This window comes from Lepidochelys olivacea (assembly GCF_965140295.1).
Source record: "Lepidochelys olivacea isolate rLepOli2 genome assembly, chromosome: 7".
NCBI classification, from domain to species: Eukaryota; Metazoa; Chordata; order Testudines; family Cheloniidae; genus Lepidochelys; species Lepidochelys olivacea.
The window spans coordinates 43,635,229-43,654,755 of NC_140417.1; the positions used below are offsets into that span (position 1 = coordinate 43,635,229).

At 36.1% G+C, this 19,527-nt stretch overlaps 1 protein-coding gene across 8 annotated transcripts in view; it reads left to right on the forward strand.

Annotated features, from left to right (window-relative positions):
• PBRM1 (polybromo 1) overlaps nt 1-19,527 on the forward strand; it is an 87,000-nt gene that overhangs the window by 1,698 nt on the left and 65,775 nt on the right. For 2 of the 8 annotated variants that reach the window (XM_084633379.1, XM_084633380.1), the window contains exons 1-11: nt 1,751-1,834; nt 3,493-3,648; nt 5,018-5,115; nt 5,705-5,852; nt 7,256-7,399; nt 8,231-8,347; nt 9,260-9,328; nt 10,199-10,297; nt 11,425-11,510; nt 14,602-14,700; nt 15,673-15,764. In XM_084633379.1, coding sequence (XP_084489505.1) covers nt 1,796-1,834; nt 3,493-3,648; nt 5,018-5,115; nt 5,705-5,852; nt 7,256-7,399; nt 8,231-8,347; nt 9,260-9,328; nt 10,199-10,297; nt 11,425-11,510; nt 14,602-14,700; nt 15,673-15,764 — 1,147 coding nt within the window. In that variant the 5' untranslated portion in view covers nt 1,751-1,795. Of the gene's footprint in view, nt 1-983; nt 1,048-1,711; nt 1,835-3,492; nt 3,649-5,017; nt 5,116-5,704; nt 5,853-7,255; nt 7,400-8,230; nt 8,348-9,259; nt 9,329-10,198; nt 10,298-11,424; nt 11,511-14,601; nt 14,701-15,672; nt 15,765-19,527 lie in introns of those variants that run through there. The other 6 variants (XM_084633374.1, XM_084633373.1, XM_084633376.1 and 3 more) reach the window with 6 other exon arrangements.

A 19,527-nucleotide genomic window follows, 5' to 3' on the forward strand; every position in this document is an offset into this window, starting at 1 on the left:
GTGTATCTTTCCTGGTTGGTTATTTTTAAAGGCACGCAGAAAGGTAAATGCTTGTTAAAACCGAATTGGCTTGTTTTAAGTAAATTGCCTTGAATATGTGTAAAAGCTTGACTCTTTCAAGGAGATTAAACATTATATATTGGTGGGTCCTTAATAGATTACAACAGAAAAATGTTTATTGACATATCATCAGGAGATGTGGCAATGAGTGACCTGTCATGTTTTAGGAGTCACAAGAGAGGTCTCTCAGTGAGTAGCTGTAGAAGAGGGTATTATAAGAGATCTGACTTTTTAAGAGTGGCTGTAAAGGTTATGAAAAATGTTCAAGATTTAAAGCAATTTTTTATGTGAGTGCTGCAGAGACACTGTTCTCAGGTCCTGTGGGAATGTCTGAATAGCTCTCAAGGCTTTCTCTACTTCACACAAGGAGTGAAAGTGTTTGTAGGTAGGGAGATTGTTGGTACCCCAGGAGGCACCATGAGACATCAGTTCATTAAGAAGAGAGCAATATTTTCTACACTTTCTCCACTAAATTATAAGGTATTCTTTTGCAATCAATAACTTGATTATTGTGCAAAAACATAGCGATCTAGAGAATCTTTAATGCAGTTCAGGCTCTGAAATGTTATCAGTTTTATGGCAGCTATTCGGTATTGTTTTCTAGCTGTCAAACATCTGATGGGTGATTCTTACTGAATTTGGGTATATGATGGAGTCCAAACCTTGATATAGGGTTTACATAACCTAAGTTGCACAGGGAGATAAAGCTCCGAGGTACTTAAATGAAGTATGTATTAAAAGTTAATGCTTAATATGCTCTTAAACTTCTTCTGTAAGAGCATGTGCGGTGTAAAAATACATAGGAAAAATTTGTCATTTGGTTAACAAGTTATCTTCCATGTCTTTTGGTTCTGGTTCCAAACACTAAAATAGTGCATACTAGATAGGTAAGACTAATTTTATTTTCTGTTTTTTTTATACAGTTCTGTATATGTGGATGGGATTTGTTAGAAAATCAGTCTTAAAAGAGAAACTGGCATTGATAAGGTATAGCTATTCTGTTAACAAAATACAGGTTTATATTTTATATCCTGGTTGATATTCAAGCTTGGTTTTGATAGAAGTGTTTTTCAACAAGCAAACTGATGTATTTGTTGCACAATCTTATACTGGTAAACTTTATTATGTAATAGGGTATGTGGCTGAAGTTTTATGAACAGGGGCTAAATGTTTAGTAAGGAAGGCTACTGTTCAGTAAAGAGAGCCGTAAAACTCCTCTGAAGATGTTTCTTGATGATGTGGGCCATTGCTGAAGACTCTTATTGCTTTTTTGGAAACTTAAAACTTTTTTTTATTTATACATTCACTGTGCTGCTTCTCCACTCCTACCAGTTTACAGTGTTGCAGTTGTTCTCTCTTCTTTTACATTCAGACTGGCAGTAAAATCTGTGATGTGTCAGCAGGGCCTTTAGGAAAAAGCAAACAGTTTGTTTAAAAAAATCCAGAAAAATGTCTTATTTTTTGTGCTGAAAAAATACTCTATGTGGAAGTTTGTTTTTGTTAAGAACAAATCCAAAAAATACTAATCTATATGTTCCTCTCCTCCCCTACCTTTCCTCTCTCTCCTCACTATTTTTCTTGAACTCTGTCGATCCACTCTCTCCTTTTTACCCTTCCCCTCTATTTTTCTCTCCTTTTTCTTCTCTTTCAGTTTAGACTGTACTAACACCATTGCTGAATTGACACTTTTAAAGCCTTACCTTCTCCCAGTATCTTAACTTGGCCAACAGACACTATGAGGAGACTGGCTTTTCGAGGTGCTGGTTGTACTCTGGTAAATCTGGTACATTATTGATCATATATGCACCATTCTCCCTTCTCCCCTACCTTGACCTTTTTTTTTTTTATCCTGGCCATAATGAATCCCCCCTCGTATTCATTCAACTTATTGAAGTGTTTGCAGGTAATTAATTCTGTTCCTAGAATACGAAAGAGATACCCTAATGTAGTTATGCCAGGTTGCTGTGCCATTTAAAAACAACACATACAAGAAAAAATGCCTTGATTCTATTAGAAAATGGGAGGAGATCTGGGGAGTCTCTATACGCATTCAGTCTTTAGTCTTTGAGACTCCCAACAATAGCGCCAGTAGAGAGGAATCTTTGTGGTACTGATCCCTTGCCACTAGAAATTGCGCTAGGTCCACCAGCTTGTTTCATAAACCACTCAGTAGTTGTTGGATGGTTATTAATTTCAGTCACTATTTACATTAGTAAATTCAAACCCGTGGCCAAGAGGAGACAGACACTCTTACATTGCCAAAAAGAAAAGGAGTACTTGTGGCACCTTAGAGACTAACCAATTTATTTGAGCATAAGCTTTCGTGAGCTACAGCTCACTTCATCGGATGCATACTGTGGAAAATACAGAAGATGTTTATACATACAGACCATGAAAAAATGGGTGTTTATCACTACAAAAGGTTTTCTCTCCCCCCACCCCACTCTTCTTCTGGTAATAGCTTATCTAAAGTGATCACTCTCCTTACAATGTGTATGATAATCAAGGTGGGCCATTTCCAGCACAAATCCAGGTGTCGTGTTTCCCCCGCACTCCCCCCCCCCGTTGAGAAAACCTTTTGTAGTGATAAACACCCATTTTTTCATGGTCTGTGTGTATAAAAACATCTTCTGTATTTTCCACAGTATGCATCCGATGAAGTGAGCTGTAGCTCACGAAAGCTTATGCTCAAATAAATTGGTTAGTCTCTAAGGTGCCACAAGTACTCCTTTTCTTTTTGCAAATACAGACTAACACGGCTGTTACTCTGAAATCTTACATTGCCAGTTACTTGAGTCATCCAATCCACACTGATTTTAGCATTGGAGAGAGAATGGAAGGGCTTGAGAACATAGCAAAATGTAACCAGGTTACAGCCCAAACCCCTTTTGGTGTGATCCCATGACTAGATATTAAGCAGTAGTTGTGGTTTTTACTTGTCAGTGCAGACTCTTAATTACATCAACAGGGTTGTTTGTTTTTTGCTTTTGGGTGTGGGGTGGAGTACTTGTCAATCAGAATCACCAAATTATCTCTTGTTTGAACTAGTTCATCTGCCATGACAAAAGTTCTTGTTTTATTATCATGTATGGAGTGACAAGTCACAAGCATTGATGGGTGATTTAAGAAAGGATAATGGTAAGTGTTGTTAGATACATACATTTTCATCACCCTATAAGAGTCCAAGTCACTCTGATGGTATGGTGATGCATGGCAGTATAAAACTCAACGATAGATTGGATTATCAGGTAAACTATCAACGACATAAGCAGTGTTTTAGCTATATGATTTTGTGAGGTAATAATACATAACTAAATCTCAGTGAACCATCTTGAATACATACATCCTAAAGAACTGCAAGTTTAATGCTCACTCTCATCAGAGAGATTGGATGCAAAGCCATAAGTTTAAGAACATCTTTCTTTATTATAGAAGAAGTTGGATTCCATGGGTTCCAAGAGACGAAGGGCTACTTCTCCTTCCAGCAGCATCAGTGGAGGAGATTTTGATGATGGTCACCATTCAACAAATATACCAGGCCCAAGCAGGAAAAGGAGGAGACTTTCAAATCTCCCAACTGTAGATCCTGTAAGTACCATTGTAACCCCTTCTGTGTTATTGCATAAATCCAAATGTGGAATACCTTTTGAAATCACTATAAGCAAACATTTGCAAAAGAAAAAATTATATTTAGTGAGAATATTTAAGATATGGGTATAACTTAGTGTTCTATGAATGTTTTCTGGAGTTGCAAAGTCTTCTTCCAGGCTTTCCCCCATGGGACGGCGTTCTACGTTTCTAGGGAGCCCCGAGGAACAGCTTCTGTTTCCTTTGGTATATTGTGCACTTGCCTGGCCTAAGCGCTAATTTTGAATGACGTGGGCAAGTTACGACTTCCTCCTGAGCCCAGCAGCACTGATTCTACACTGGCTGTAGAACATGGATATCAAACTCATTCTGTGGAGATGTCTGAGTTACACTTTTAATTATGGTGTGTGGGCTGGGGAATAAATTTAGGACTACGTATCTCCTTCAGTCCACACTAGTTCTCCCACTGATGTCAATACAAGATTTGCACAAAGAGCAAAAGACAGAATATTGTCTTTCTACGTAGTACCTAAAGTTCTATTATTTGTTCAGCACCTTATTCATCCCTGACCCATGAAAATATGTTCATCATTAGGACCATCCCAGTTGATGTCCTTTTTCTCTTCCTTACTCATTCTCCTTCAGCTGCTTTTCTTTTTTTCTTCACTGTCTTTGTATTTCTTGTCTTATCTTCCCATTGTATTTACTTCCTTGTAGCAGTTCCGGATTTCTATACCTTATGGCTTTCACTTCCTCCCCATCCTCCTTCCATCTGCTAAAATGATCAGCAAAGAAATAGTAAATGCTGACATTTGAAGTGCCATCCTTAGACATTAGTTAGCCTAAGAGAGATTAACTGTGAGACATTGGAGTCCACATTTCCTTATTTATTGTTTCTGGTGTCTTCTTGAGTCTGTAGTCAACACTGTGTTGGTTTACATTTGGGAAGTTTTCTTTGCAACCATGAGGGCTAGAAAACTCCCTTTAAAAAAGAAAAAATACACAAATCTGGGTATGCCATAGTACTATATTAATACATCAAACGGGCTGGGTGTTTAATATCCCCACTGTAGAGCAACTTATGGCGTGACACTCCCCTCCCCCCACCTTCCTACCCTAACCAAGGCTTGGGCATAAATCCACACCCCTGAGAGACGTAGCTATGCCAACCTAAGCCCTTGTGCAGACAGAATTCTTCCATTGGCCTAACTACTGTTTCTTGGGGAAGTGGATTACCTACGTTGACAGGAGAACTGCTCCTGTTGGCATAGGTAGTTTCTACACTGTAGCATTTCAAGTGCAGACATACCCTCAATTTGTTGCCTCCTTAGCATTTCCATTGTCTTACTGGATTGTTCTTGCCTTTTAGATTGCTGTGTGCCATGAACTGTACAACACAATCAGAGATTACAAAGATGAACAGGGCAGGCTCTTATGTGAGCTTTTCATTAGAGCACCAAAACGAAGGTGAGGATGTGGCCTTGATTGGGAACAATCTTAGGTATGAGAGCTAGTCCTGGAACAAATGGATTTTGAGAAATAGCTCATCTGTGTAAAAGTTGCAAAACTCGTGCATTAAATATGCAACAAGCTTGCATTAGTCTTTTGATCTTTATGTTTGATAGCATGCCCCTTTGAACTGTGACACAAGTGCCTGTGTTCAGGTAGAAAAGTAAACGTTTGATTTTATATGAAACATTGAATATAAAGCCTTCCTGACGTTGAGATCTGTTTGGCTGTAAAATTGTCTCCAAAGGTGGAGGAGTAAAATAATAACATATATCCTAGGGAACAACCCAGAACTGACTCTTGGGAATGGAATAGGTGAAGAGAGAGAACTATTTCTGTCTGTAATTTTTTTATAGATTTAAGATAAATTTTAAAATATGTGCTAATTCATTTATATTAAGGTTGTTTGTAAATTTGAGCTATTTAAGTTGTAGCAAAAACATACTAGAAACGTTTCTGCATTACTCTTACATTTGTGCAGAGTTAAATACTGTAGGGTTCGCTTTCAGTGCTCAAACTCTGATGCCTTTACTTATTGTTACAACAGAAATCAGCCAGACTACTATGAAGTGGTTTCTCAGCCTATTGATTTAATGAAAATCCAACAGAAACTAAAAATGGAGGAGTATGATGATGTGAACCTACTGACTGCTGACTTTCAGCTACTATTTAACAATGCAAAGGCTTACTATAAGGTGAGGAAGCTTCATTTAAAGGCCCAAATTCATATATTCTGACAATAGCAGGTCTGGGTGCTTTTAGAAGATACAGCCAGTTTCATATGTAAGAGACCACTATGATAATATACATCTGTTCCAGTACTACAGTGGTTCTAAAACTTTCCTGTAGTGTGGACCAGATCTTAATACAGAGATTACCTAATATGCCTCCTCCTCTCTCTTTCATAACCCTGTAGCATTCTTGCCCAACTACAACAATTTCTTCCATGGAAAAATATTAGGAAAGTATGACTTTTTAGGTGTCTCATGTAATGTGTGTTTTCCTTTGGGGAAAAACATTAAAGAGCACAAGTAGAATCCTGAACTCAGTACTGAGCAGGCAAGTAAAGGACGAACATATTTAAAGTATTTTACCAATACACTTCCCATTCAATGAATTGGTCATTCTGAATGATCAAGTTAAATACAGAAAAGCAAATTTATAATATTTTTTGTTTTTTGAAAGAAAAGAGCAAAATTAGTGGGATGATTTCATCTCTTGCTTCCATCAATTCCTTCTCTCAGCTGGAAACAAGCAGGAGAGCTAAGTGGCAAACAAGTGGTTTGCTAAGCATCAGTGGTGTGCAGGACACTCATATGGAATCTCTGCAGTATTATACCCTGTTTAAAAAAAAAAGTAGTTATGCACTAAATCAGAGGTGATCAAAGCTCACTTTGAATGCAGGAGAAGAGAGAGCGAGTAACAGGGCAGAATAGGGAAATTGGGGTCTCTCTCTCTTTCTGGGGGTAGCTTCTCCTGGCCCCGGCCTAATCACCCTGGTTCCTACATGCTCCTTGGCCTAGACTCAGTCAGAAGTTGCTTGTGTCTGGGGCAGGGCTCAGTCAGAGACAGTTCAAGCCGAAGCTCAGGGCTAGAGAGCTGTGTGAGATGTGGAGGAGACCAGGGACATAGATCAGCACTAGCTCCCCTCATCCCGCTGGTTCTGCTGCCCCTGATATGAATGGTACACTTTAGATGTTAATGGGTTTTATTAAAGTTATCTTTAAATCATTTTGTTAGCCTCTTTTCTAAAATTTAATTAAAAAGTAAAAAGTGTGTTTCAGAATCTTAAAAAATAGAATGTTTTCCTGTATTTCTTGCATTGAAAGAATCAATATCTTGTGGCAGAGAGGGGATAAAAGAAATCCAAACTTCACTGCAAATCTAGAGTAAATTACCTAATGTCCTTAAGTGTGGTGGAGGCTATCTATTTTAATTCATTACCATTCCTGACATCACTGTGTTGAAGAATTACACAGCCAGTAATTGCTGTTTTCTATTATTTAATATATTTCACTTCAGAATGCTCAGAATTTTAAGAACACTTTTAAAATAACTGACTAGCAATAACGTCGTGCTGTTTGGTTCATTCTCACAGCCAGATTCTCCTGAATATAAAGCAGCCTGCAAACTGTGGGATTTGTATATGCGCACAAAGAATGAGTTTGTTCAGAAAGGTGATACTGAGGAGGAGGAGGAAGAGGATGAAAGGCATGACAATCAAGGGGCAATATCTGAAGTAGTAAGTAGGAAGCATTGCATTTATAGTTTGCTGGTGAAATTAAGAGGTGTGTGAAAACTGGACTTTCAGAATAAGGTTAACCTCAGTTTGTGGAGGGACATCGGTCGATGTGTGGTTATTAAGCTGAGCCAAAACAGGTGATGGGACATGCGTCACTAGATTATGTTCTGATATACTGTTTAAGGGTTCTTACACATACATAGAAAACAGTAATGGTTTCAGTACTCAATAAGTAAGTATTTATACCTTTGCATATGTTTGTGCATATATTAGTGAACTCTTAAGAAATAAATAGTTACAAGATGATCAGTGATATAACTATTGTATATGTGGTTCCATTTTAATCAGTTTATAATAAATATGACCTCTGTAACTTGCATGATCTGAGGCCTCGTGCAAGTAAACCTGGGTCCCCCTGAGAACACTTTCAGATGAGACACCTGTATGGTGAACACCATGGTGTTATTCTCAGACTTGTTGTTCTTTTTACTGCCTTAACCCAGGGACTTAGGCTAGAGCTACACCTGCAAATCTCCGTTAGTACTGCATGACATTACAATGCATATTTGTATTTAACTCTGAAAAACAGATCTGTGCACGAAATGTGTATGTGATATTCAGACTTATTCACGTGTCTTACTAAATGCATAATCATAATACTGTGTCTTGAAAAGTTGCACACATCTTTATAGCTGCTGTTTTCATCATCTTTTCCTTGAAAAAGAACGTTTATACATTTACACTGAAATATTTTACAGGGACCATTAGAAGCTTTTATAAAATTGAAATCTTTCTCATCAAAGCTTTTTGTAACTTCATTTCCTGTACCAGTCTTCTCCAAGCTACTTGAAAGAGATTCTTGAACAGCTGCTTGAAGCTGTAGCCATAGCCACCAACCCATCAGGACGTCTTATAAGTGAGCTGTTTCAGAAGCTTCCCTCTAAAGTGGTGAGTAGTGAAATGAAATCACTTGTGTTCTATGTTTGGTATCTGGAAAATGGTATAACTAATACTGTGGGCTGACTGTGAGACTAACGGTCAAGTGAACAAAAATAAATAAAAATACTTTATGCACTACCAAGTCATAACATTTTGCTTTGTGGTGGAAATCGCCCCCTTAGCCTGTTTACTGAAGAAGCCATTATCAGTTTAATCAGATAATGTACTATAACATTTTAACACTGAGAGCAAACTATTAGGTGTGTGTATAATGTCTAATAGCTATCAATATCAAAATGTTGTTACGCATTATCAGATAAAGGTCATGTTATAAAATCATTGCTTCTTTCTGAGGAAATAGTTTTTTTCATATCACTTTGGTGGAATGATGAAGTATTTCATTTTTCTTAATTGGCTGTAAGGGCTGCTTTTTGTTTTAGCAGCTTTCTGCTGGTAGAATGGGGTTTATGGATCAACCCTAAAATAATCTTTTTACTAATCTAAATTTTGTTTTTAAGTCATTTACAGCTCAATTCAGAGTCAGTGTAACTCCACTTAGTTTAAATTTCATCTTAGTGTAAGGGATCTAGTCTCTGAATGAATTCATTAACTTGTTTGGTGAATCTATATAAATAAACCCTTTCAGATGTTGTTAATCGATATTAGTTATGTGAGCAATGTATATCTTAATGATATGGAGAAATTAAACCATTTTGGTTAAGAGAATAAACCTTAATCAAGTTGCAATGCTGAATTTGTACATAATCTTTCAGCTGTTTTGTGGTGGTAATCTGTCTTCTTAGCTGCCTTTGGTAATAGGCCATCAAATATAAGTGTTTATTTAATACTGATTTTTATTGTTTCCCTTGTGAATTATATGTGCCAGTGTACAACTATAGATATATCGTTTTTGTTTTCTAGCAATATCCTGACTATTATGCAATAATTAAAGAGCCCATAGATCTTAAGACTATTGCCCAGAGGATACAGGTACGGTATGATCATGTTAATGAGCTGTATATTGTAATTTTGGAAAAATAAGGTTTTTAAAGTTTAGAAGCAAAATTTTATGTAGATCAGTAGTAAGTGTAATTTTTACCAGTAAATTAAGAAACTGAAAACTATGCTGCTCTGAGGTTCAGGACTGGCTATAGTCAGTCCTGGACTAGTGTGCCAAAGGTAGTCACAGTTTAAGGTTCAGTGTCTTAAACCATAATTGTTGATCTGAATGAAATGCCAGGTACTGTGATTTCTTGGCCATGTACTAGTATAAAGTAGTCATTTCTGGCCAGGGCAAATTGAGATATTGAAGTTTAGATTAGTGTCATTCTCATTACCATCTTGCTTTGTCCCACTCACCCTTTCCTATTCTTATTTGGTTTTAGCTAGCTGTTACCTTGAACTCCTAGAGCTAGAAATTTGGTGATTTCTACAACCTGAAATCATTCAAATCTAATTTTTAAAATGAAGTATTAGTCTCTAATTCCAGAATTTTGTGAAATACTGACTGCTAATGCATTCTGAACTTGAAGTGGAGGATAGAGATGAGTTAAAATGGTAATCCAAATGATGTGTTTTAAAGTTTGCTTAAAATCATTTTGGAGTCAGTGCATTGTTCATTTAGTTTGTGGGACCTGTCACAGAAAAAATAACTTTTATATTTGTATCGTCTCTATGATTTTCTTTCCTTTTTTGCCAATGAATTCTTTGTTTGTTTATATGCTGCATAAAGAAATGTCTTTTTTCAATGTGAACTTACCTTTTACTTTCCAGTGTTTTGCATTTTTTTTCTTCATGTGACAGGATAAAAAGGATCAGTTTTTATCTAAAGAGTAAACTGTTCTGTTTTTTGTTCTGCAGAATGGAAGTTATAAAAGCATTCATGCAATGGCCAAGGATATAGATCTTTTAGCAAAGAATGCCAAAACCTATAATGAGCCTGGATCTCAAGTATTCAAGGTTATTTTCAGATTTTTTTTTTTGACAATTAAGTCAGGGTTTCAATCTTTATTTATTGTATTACATATTTTTAAGTTATTAAAATGGTATTTTGTGTTATAAGGTTCTAAAGCATTTCTAATTTATCTCAAAATATTAAAAAGGATATTGTCAACTAATTTCTATTCCTTTTATTGTTAGTAGTTCCCTATTAGAAGTTTGAAACTCATATTCTTTCCTTGTTGACTGTTCTGTTTGCCAACTATACATTTCTCTCTTCCAATTTTACTTCAAATGGGACATGAATCAGCCTGGTGTCTTATAGGAATAGAGGATGGCTCACTGGCTATTAGGTTAGAAATGCCTAGAATTCCTGGCATTACAAATTCAAATCATGGCACTTGACTGTTCATTATCACAGACTGCGCAGTTTAGTGTAGGGAGGTCTGCAGCATAAAGCCTGAAAGATGGAGGTCCTGCTCCTTTGCATGGATATTAAAGATCCTATTCCATTTTTTGTAAGAGTATGCATGCATCATATGGCCAAAACTCACTTTTCATCTCTTCCTCACCACTTCCTTTTCTCTCTCAATTGACCAACATGTTGTGTGCATATTTTCTACCTACCTCCTTCCTGTACCTAAAAGTGAGTGAATTTCAGTGGTGAAGTGATTCCTGCATATCTTTTAACTTTTGAAATGAAGGGCACTACATATATGTTCTATTCTAAGGGTAAAATCTATTGGTATAAGAGTAGAGATGGATAGAATGCTAAGGCAGGCTAGCTATGAGACCAATCATCTTCCAGTGCAGAGAAGACAGACAAACCCACTCATTCTAATGTATTGTTGTTGTGCGTGCGAAAGTCGTGGAGATTTTCTTTTAAGGATGTTGCAAAGAAGTGCCATAGACACTAGCCACCATTTTATTCCCTTTTATTTAACCATTGAAAGTCTCTTTTCCAGTTAGATTTTGCTATAGACTTCTGACACTGGTCAACTTCACTCTCGATCAAGAAAATATATAACCCTAACTTTTGTTCTTTTAAACACTATTTTAAATCTGCATATTTATATCTATAGAATTAGAGTAAATCCTTGACTCAGTCTCATTTTTCTAAAATGGAGTATTCTTATTTCAATTAACAGGATGCAAATGCTATTAAAAAAATATTTAATATGAAAAAGGCTGAAATTGAACATAATGAACTGGCCAAGTCAAGTCTTCGAATCAGGTACTGCAAGTAAAAAACAAACACACAAAAAAGTGCTGTTTGAGGTCTGGTTTACATGTATTTACTGATATTTAGTTTCTTAATTTTGCCCCCAAAAAAACAAAAACAGGAAATGATAGATAAAATTAACTTGCTTGTTGTTGCTTTAAATCTTATAGACCATTGAAATAGATTTTTGAAGGTAACTGCTGAAATATACTGTATAAGTGATATATTCCTACTGTTAAGATATATTTGGCACTGAAATATAGAGAGCCTGTAGGAGCCCCTAAAGTTAAGTTTGAGCCAGCTTCTATTCTATGTGTTTAACAGGTAGAAACAGAAAAGCTGGAACAAGGAGCACAGGCTCAGATCCCCAAAGATATTTAGGCATCTGACTCCCCCTGAGGTCAAATACATTTTGAGGATCTAGGTGAGCGTGCCCTTCTTCATAAGAGTTGCTGGATGGCCAAGGGCCTCTGATGTATCCTGGAGGCCTGCAAAGAATTAGGGGGACCAAGGATTCATTTTTTGCATGAGCCCAAAATATTTATTGGGAGGGAGCAGAGAAACAGCCCGAGCCCAAAATATTTATTAGGAGGGAGCAGAGAAACAGCCCAAAATTCATTAATTCAGGTGTCTAGCAATCATTTGAAGAAAACCCCAGGATTTAGTAACACTCTTTGTATGTGAAAATCTATTTTAATTGTAATAGGGAGCAAAATTGTGTGTGGGTAGGGACAGAATTGACTTGTTGGGGTTGGAGTGAAGTTTTGGAAATGTAAATTAAATGGATATGGCTTGTGGGAGAGGGGGTAGTGCAGGTTTTTGTCATTTGGGCTATAGGGGTTGGTCTTGAACAAATAGGTGTTGAGATTTTTTTTTTTTTCAGGCCCTGTTATTTCCTTCCTGAAATCACATTAATTGGAAAAAGCTTTTTCCTCCCACCCAAATCCTCACTCTTCAAAATATCAATCTGGATATTTTATGCACATTTCTTATCTCAGAAATATCTAGACAGATCCAGATCTCTCATAAGTTTCACTTGATATCATTGGCAGTTCTCAAAACTGGTATTAAATACTTACCAGGGTGAATTATATTCTCTATCAGAAAAGCTAAGTGACATCTTCCAAATGAGCACAAGAGTTAACAACTTCCTTGGCAGAAAGGGAAGTTCTTTAGATATTTTGCAAAGGACCTACTTGGAGTATGTATCCTTTTCCGAAATAAATCTCTCCTCTTCTGAAGCTGTTTTTGTAATAGGATAGAGAACTCCACAAACATCCTTACATTAAAGGTATTCAGTTAACTTAAATATTTGTCTTAAATGTTTTACCTTCTGTTATAAATATCACCTAAGATTAGTATAAATTCAAGAGATTAGAGAACTATACACTTTTTACAGTTTACTTGGTGCTTTTGTCAGTACTTCAAGTGTATAGTCAATTTTTACTGTGTCTTCTGTTTAATCAGTCAGTTTCCCCTGTTTGCATAAATCTTTCATACAACAACAGCAGGGAGGAAAAATTTTACAAAACAAGAAAATGTGATTTGTAAAATCACAAAAATTGGCAGAGGGATTCATGTGCAGGAATAATTCTAGAAACATTATTTGTTTGTTTACCTGCCGCATCCGCAGGTTCGTCCGATCGCAGGTCCCAGTGGCCGCGGTTCGCTGCTCCAGGCCAATGGGAGCTGCTGGAAGCGGCGCAGGCCGTGTCCTCTCTAAAGTCTACTATAGCTCATTTAAGCCCTGACACCGCAGAAACCTAGCAAGTGTGTAGTTCCATAGATGTAGACCTACTGATCTCGGTCTACATCTATGTTTAAGGATTTTCAGGATCAGGGCCTAAATTGTGACTCACTGACTTCATTAGGAGTAAAGGGGGAATCAGGACCTTCCAAGGTTGGGTACTGTACTTAATTTTGAGGCTGTGACTGTATCTTAACCGTAACACTTTTTGTGTGAAGATGGCTGACAAACAATTATATTAGTATTTGTTAGTTGAATTCCTCTCTCTAGTACTGCCAATCCTTTCTCTATCCCTTAGTTATCTTATTCTGTAAGGTTCTTTTAATATTTTACCTTGTCTGTGAAACTTCTATGTTGTTGTGTAGGGCCACAAGTTGACTTCATGTCCAGAATAATTTGATAGCTCTCATCTTGATTTCTATACCTGTTAAAAAATTCTTTTTAAAAAGTGTTTTGCCTCAAGCAGGCCAAAAAAACCCCACTCTTAAACAAAAATAAAATTCCCCAGACTCCTCATAGTCAATTTGAAGGAGAGAAAAGTTTAATTAGAAAAAAGTCCTTCCTGCTGTCCTGAAGACTGCTATTGGCTGCTGTTAAGCACAGACCTGCTATTTCAGATCCCTTTTAACTTATTAAACTCCAGATGGGTCATCTAGGTTTTTTTTTAAAATCCATGACTTCTTAATTCTTCCACCTCATCTGGGAGTCTTTCACTTTACACTGTTTTTAGCAAAAAACCTCCTTAAATTATTCTAGCCTATTTTTCCTCTTAGTTTTAAAAAGCTTAACTTTATAATAACTCTTTGCTAATTTAAATACTCTAATCATCATGTCAAGAATAATCCCAATTTTGTGACTCTATCCAGATGCACATCCTTCATTCTGTTCATCATCATAAATTGCCCCTTTGCAGTGCACTTATCTGTCTTTCTTCAGACAATATGACCAATATACAACAGTTTCCACAACACAATTTAATATGCTTTATTAAGTGATAACACAATAGGCTTGGCTTTGTATTGTTAACCTCTCAATTTTTAGTAATATCCTGTTAAACATCTTTATTGCTGCAGTATGTTGGGCTGAGAATTTAAATAGGGTTTCTATCAATATTGCTAGAACCTTTTCTTTTACCTTTATAAACAAATTCAGCATCATTTACATTATGATTAACTTGGGTATTATTTATCCCAAGTGTATCACTTTACATTTAGCAACATAACATTTTTTGTGCCTTCTCTGAGCCCTTTTCAAGATTACTCTGTGAAAGAGCTACATTCTAGTTGCATCTCTTCTTGCGTCTAAGGCGACTTTCTCTTTTTCTCCCTTTCTCTGCATTGTTTCTTCTTCTTAAAGGACTCCATCAAATTTGGCTGCTTCCAAACTGACAGGTCCTTCCTCACAAGGTAAAGGCAGTGTTGGTGATGAGAGAAATTCTACTAACAAATATTACCGGTAAGTAAATTGTCTGTTTTGGTGTGGTTGCCATCCAGTTAGTTTATTTTTTATTTATTTATTTTGGTCATTTGGAACTGTTACAGTCAAAGCTTTTTTCTGAAATTTGAGGTGTGTTTTTTAAGTGAACTTTCAAGCTTAATGACCTAGGTACACAATAATTAAAATATCAGATTTAATAATCCCAACTTCCCAAATAGCATAGTTTAATAGATTATTTACTCTATATTGTTCTTTATTATTTTTAGTGTTTTACTTACATCAACTATGATACAAATTTAACAAAATTTAACATTTATTTCCTTGGAAATGCTCCAAAGAGCAACATTTTATATTTCATTACAAAACTAGTCATGTTAGAAGTATCAAAGATATGTATTTCAACTCACAAATATTTTAAAATAATTTTAAAATAATTTTTAAACATGTAAAACTAAAGAACAAGAAGAGGCAAAATGGAGGAGAAAAGCCTTAAAGGAAAAGGGATGCATTTGAAATACTGTTCCAGGAGACTCAATCAGTTGTCACGATTATGTGGGGTATTCTGCCCTGTCCATCACTCAGGAGTTCTGTGGCCTAGTATATTAAACACGATCAATGGCCTCTTGTCACTCCCACAAAGTAACAAGAAAATCATGCCTTGGTGGGTGCTTTTTGATTCTTCATCTTGAACTGTTTTTCATTATGAACGGTAAATATTAAGAGTAGGGCAGAGTTGGGCAGACTAAGCTTTAACTTCCCCATTGCAGTAGTTCTCCAACTTTTTAACTTGGTGGAGCACTTTATAAAATAGATGATATCATGGGCCATTGTCCTCTGCTAACTTACCATCTTTCTTGGGTTAGTCCTGTCTGCTCTTCTGGTGGTGGTTCTGTGGACTGCTAACATGACCTTCGTATTCCACCAATTATCCACAGAACATAACTAAACAGTAGTTTGATACATACACTGCTTTTCTTTTTACTTTTAAAGTAACAAAAGATCCGTCCAAGGGGATCGTTTATCTGCAATAACCATGGCATTGCAATATGGATCAGAAAGTGATGAGGATGCTGCTTTGGCTGGTAGGAGTTAATACTTCACTTGTACCAATTTCAGTTTATTAAAATTTACTGAACGATGTCTGTATGATACTTCCTTTGCTACTTTTCTGGACACTGCTGATTCCAGATTATTTTGAATAGTTTCCAAAGCATGACATGCAATTTCATCAGTGCTGGTCACTGGTTGCTAGAAGTGTAGATGAAATGTGCAGTTGGCAAGTGAAGGAAAGCCAAAATAAGTTACCTGCTTTGATTTTGATTTTTGTTGCATTGCAATCCATGAAAGCTTTATAAACTGGGAAAAGTGCTGCTTGTTTTTATATCGTGTTAAATTTGAAAAGACATTGGATACTCTTCTAGTATTGAATAGAAAAAAGTAGATTCTTACAAGTTCACAGGTCATCTAACTTTATTCTTAGTGAAATGTTTTATTTTATTTTATTTATTAAGCTTTACTGTTGATCTTAAATACAATGATTAGACAATCTTCTCTTACATATTCTAACTTCTGGCATCAATATAAACACTGAAATCACAGCTATTACTTAAAAGGATAGCAAAAGATAGTAGGTCTTACGTTAACATAGCCGGGTAGAATTCTTAAGGTTACATAGAACTTTAGCAGCAGGGCTCTTTGTGTTTTAAATGATATGATGGCAGCTCACCCATCTCTATATTAGATATTTATACATTTTTTAAAAATCTACTAATAGTATATAATAAACAATTGTAAAATCTTGCAAATAAGTGAATATTAACGTAAAACATGTAAACAAATGTCTTTTAATATAGTCATCCCGTTTTACTTTTCTCATAATCAGCCTTTTTTAGTACCTTAACATTAGCATAAAAAGTTGTACTAAATCCATGTACATTGGTCATGACCTTTAAAATATATCTCCCCAAAGGAGGCCACTTTATTTTTTTTATTACCCTTTTTCCAAATTTTTCTAGTAACCTTCTCAGTGCTCTGTTCCAGAACAGTTTCCTCAGTTTTCTTTTATCTGAGTTTTGTTTTTGTTTGCTATTCCTGTGAAATTGGACATGTCTGGGTATTTTTTTTTAAATAAAAATAAGACAGGACTTAGACAGTTTACCAACTCTCTACTAGCCTGAGGATTAAGCTTACTAGTCACGGTAAAAATTCTTATGTCTTTTTTTCCTCCCCTCACAATTTAAAAGAATAAAACAGTTGTGTAATGTGGTTAGTTGTAACATGTTATCAACTATCTCATTAATAACTTTTAAAATATGACTTATTTCAAAAGTACTTTATTTCTTTCCAATCAGTCTCTCCCACCTGTCCTCTCACACACATCCCCTCATCCTCATCTATTCATACGCAGAGCTAAGACATTTTACTAGACACCTGTTAGCCAAACCACCGGTATGAAACACAGAAGAAACATCCTAAAGAAGCAGTGGCCAGATGAGACACTAACTATGCCCAACTGCTGGGAAAAGGGGACATGCTGTGATTCTTACCAGGACGCTGTCCCTGAACTCTGATTGCAGACATGTTCATTTTCCTTTCTGTATTCTTCCCAACCCAGAACTTCTTATCTGCTGCAAGGTTGGGTGAATGGCCACTGCTACCCTACAATCTCCTCTAGCCTCCTGTGATGAGGGGTATTGTATTCTACCTCTCCCTTAGACTTTTAGCTGCTGCAAGGAGTTGCTGTTCTTCCCCATTTGGCCCAAGTGAACCTTCCTCCCAGTTTCTGTTTCTGAGCCCCCCTCACCAAGTGAATTTGATTAATTTTTGTAGTTTCACTACTGCCTGGCAAGATTCTGAAAAGCAGCACACATTGACAAAGACCCTTGTTCTCTCTGCTGCAGCTTAGTAAAGGTCTGAGCAGCAGCAGTGTCACTGGAAGTATGTCTTCTGACTTCGGGAGATGCGTGGCATTATCAGCTTAATTTGGTTCACATTTTTAAGGTGTTCCCCCCCCCCCCAATTGTAGGAGCTATAATCTTTTCTTTAAATGAAAGTGTGGATGTTGCAGAAGTCAGACACACTCTGGTAGGAAAGCTTTGTACCCAGTGTGGGTGAGTGGATTTTTCAAGGCCAGTAAAAAGATCAAGTTGTCTTTTTTTCTGTCAATTTGCAGTCACTCCGTATCAGCAATACCACTTTCAAGAGCACTCAAGTTTTCAGCCATAAAGTGCAATATGTTAAGTGTTTGCACCTGTCAAGGATAGGGAGAAGTGGTTGTGGAATGAAATGTACAACAGACAGTGCCTTATTTAGAAAACAAAAAAAAAAACTGTTTAATAGTATGTAACTTGTTGTTTTAGTCTTTTCTGCATCTGGCTTGTGTTTTGCCAGGTGTGTAGACATGAAACCAACTGTCTAAATTGAGCATTACTGATTATAATCTCCAAGTTTAGCCTCTTCCTAATGGGTGTTTGTGTTCTGGCATCACTTAACTTTAAACAATCTGCAGTCTCACTTTAGGATGTTAGGTGAACACATTTTTTGCTGCGAAACCTGCTTCCCTTTGACATTGATCTCAATCCATTTCTACCCACTTCTAAAAAACAAGTGAAAATTTCTCTTTTTCAAGGGTCTTTTATTAGAAGTGCCTCTGACACTTTTGATGCTACCCAAATAAGGTGGTCTTCGTGAACCAAAATTTATTGTTAATACTGCATTTATAAGCACCTGTCAGCGTGACATATATCTGTGGTGATATTATGTAAATCTTTTTCTTTTTTTCATCTTTCCTTTACCGTGCTTACTCTTTTTTTTCTTTCTTTTGGTTTTAGTTTGGAGGTCCTCTTATTTCATTGTTGTACAGAACACCCAGCGTACATATTTACATATAATACATTATTATTCTTTTATTGAGAAATCAAGGGGTTTTTTATAAGTCTTTAGACTAGAGAAGATATCTGGTCAAATGATTGTCAATATCAAAATAGTAAGAAAATGGGACATGCCAGATTAGCTTGTTTTTTCTGACATAACACAATAGGGTAGATTGATTTCTATCAGTGGTTTATATCAGCAAGCAGGGAACCTTGATATAAATCTATTTTACTCTTCATTTGCATTTGTACTTTTTAATTGTTTTCCTGGAGAAGCTGATTCTCAATACTTAGCACTGTATCATTATTTAAGCAGTTATGTAGCTTAACATACATATATTCAGCTTCTTAAGTTTTACAGTTTTTTATATTAGAAAATGGTGAATGACCCATTCCTTATTTACTGATGATTAATTTTTCACTTGTGATTTGTGTCCAGCTGAATTCCAATTTCCTTACAAATTCAATTAAAACTGCACAAAAACAGTATTTTAAAATGGGGTTTTATTGGTTAAATAAAAGTACCTTAAATGTGCTGGTTACATAATTTTTTCTTATCAAAACATGTTTGGCATTTAAAACTAACTGATTTATTAAACAAAAGATTATCTGTAGTTAGTGAATTGAAATGATTGGGTTTTAGCCCCGATGTCCTTCAAGATTTTGGAACTAATAGATTGTATCTTCTCTCACACCTAATTTTTAATTATACACTGGAAGAGGAAAAACAAGCTTCTCTGCTTTAATTCCCATTATGTTTCTCAACTTTGAATGAGCTCGTCATTGAACTTCCGAACCAGTTGAATAAACTGACATGAAAAAAATATTCTCTGCACTTTCAGAAGAGACTGTTGTCAAAAGCTTGTTTTAGCACAACATTGGTTGTAGGGGCTTGGCCAGTGACTTCACCAGTTCACTGGTTTGACTTTCTTTAAAACTTCATCAGCAAACATGTAGTGCTTGAAGTTCATTT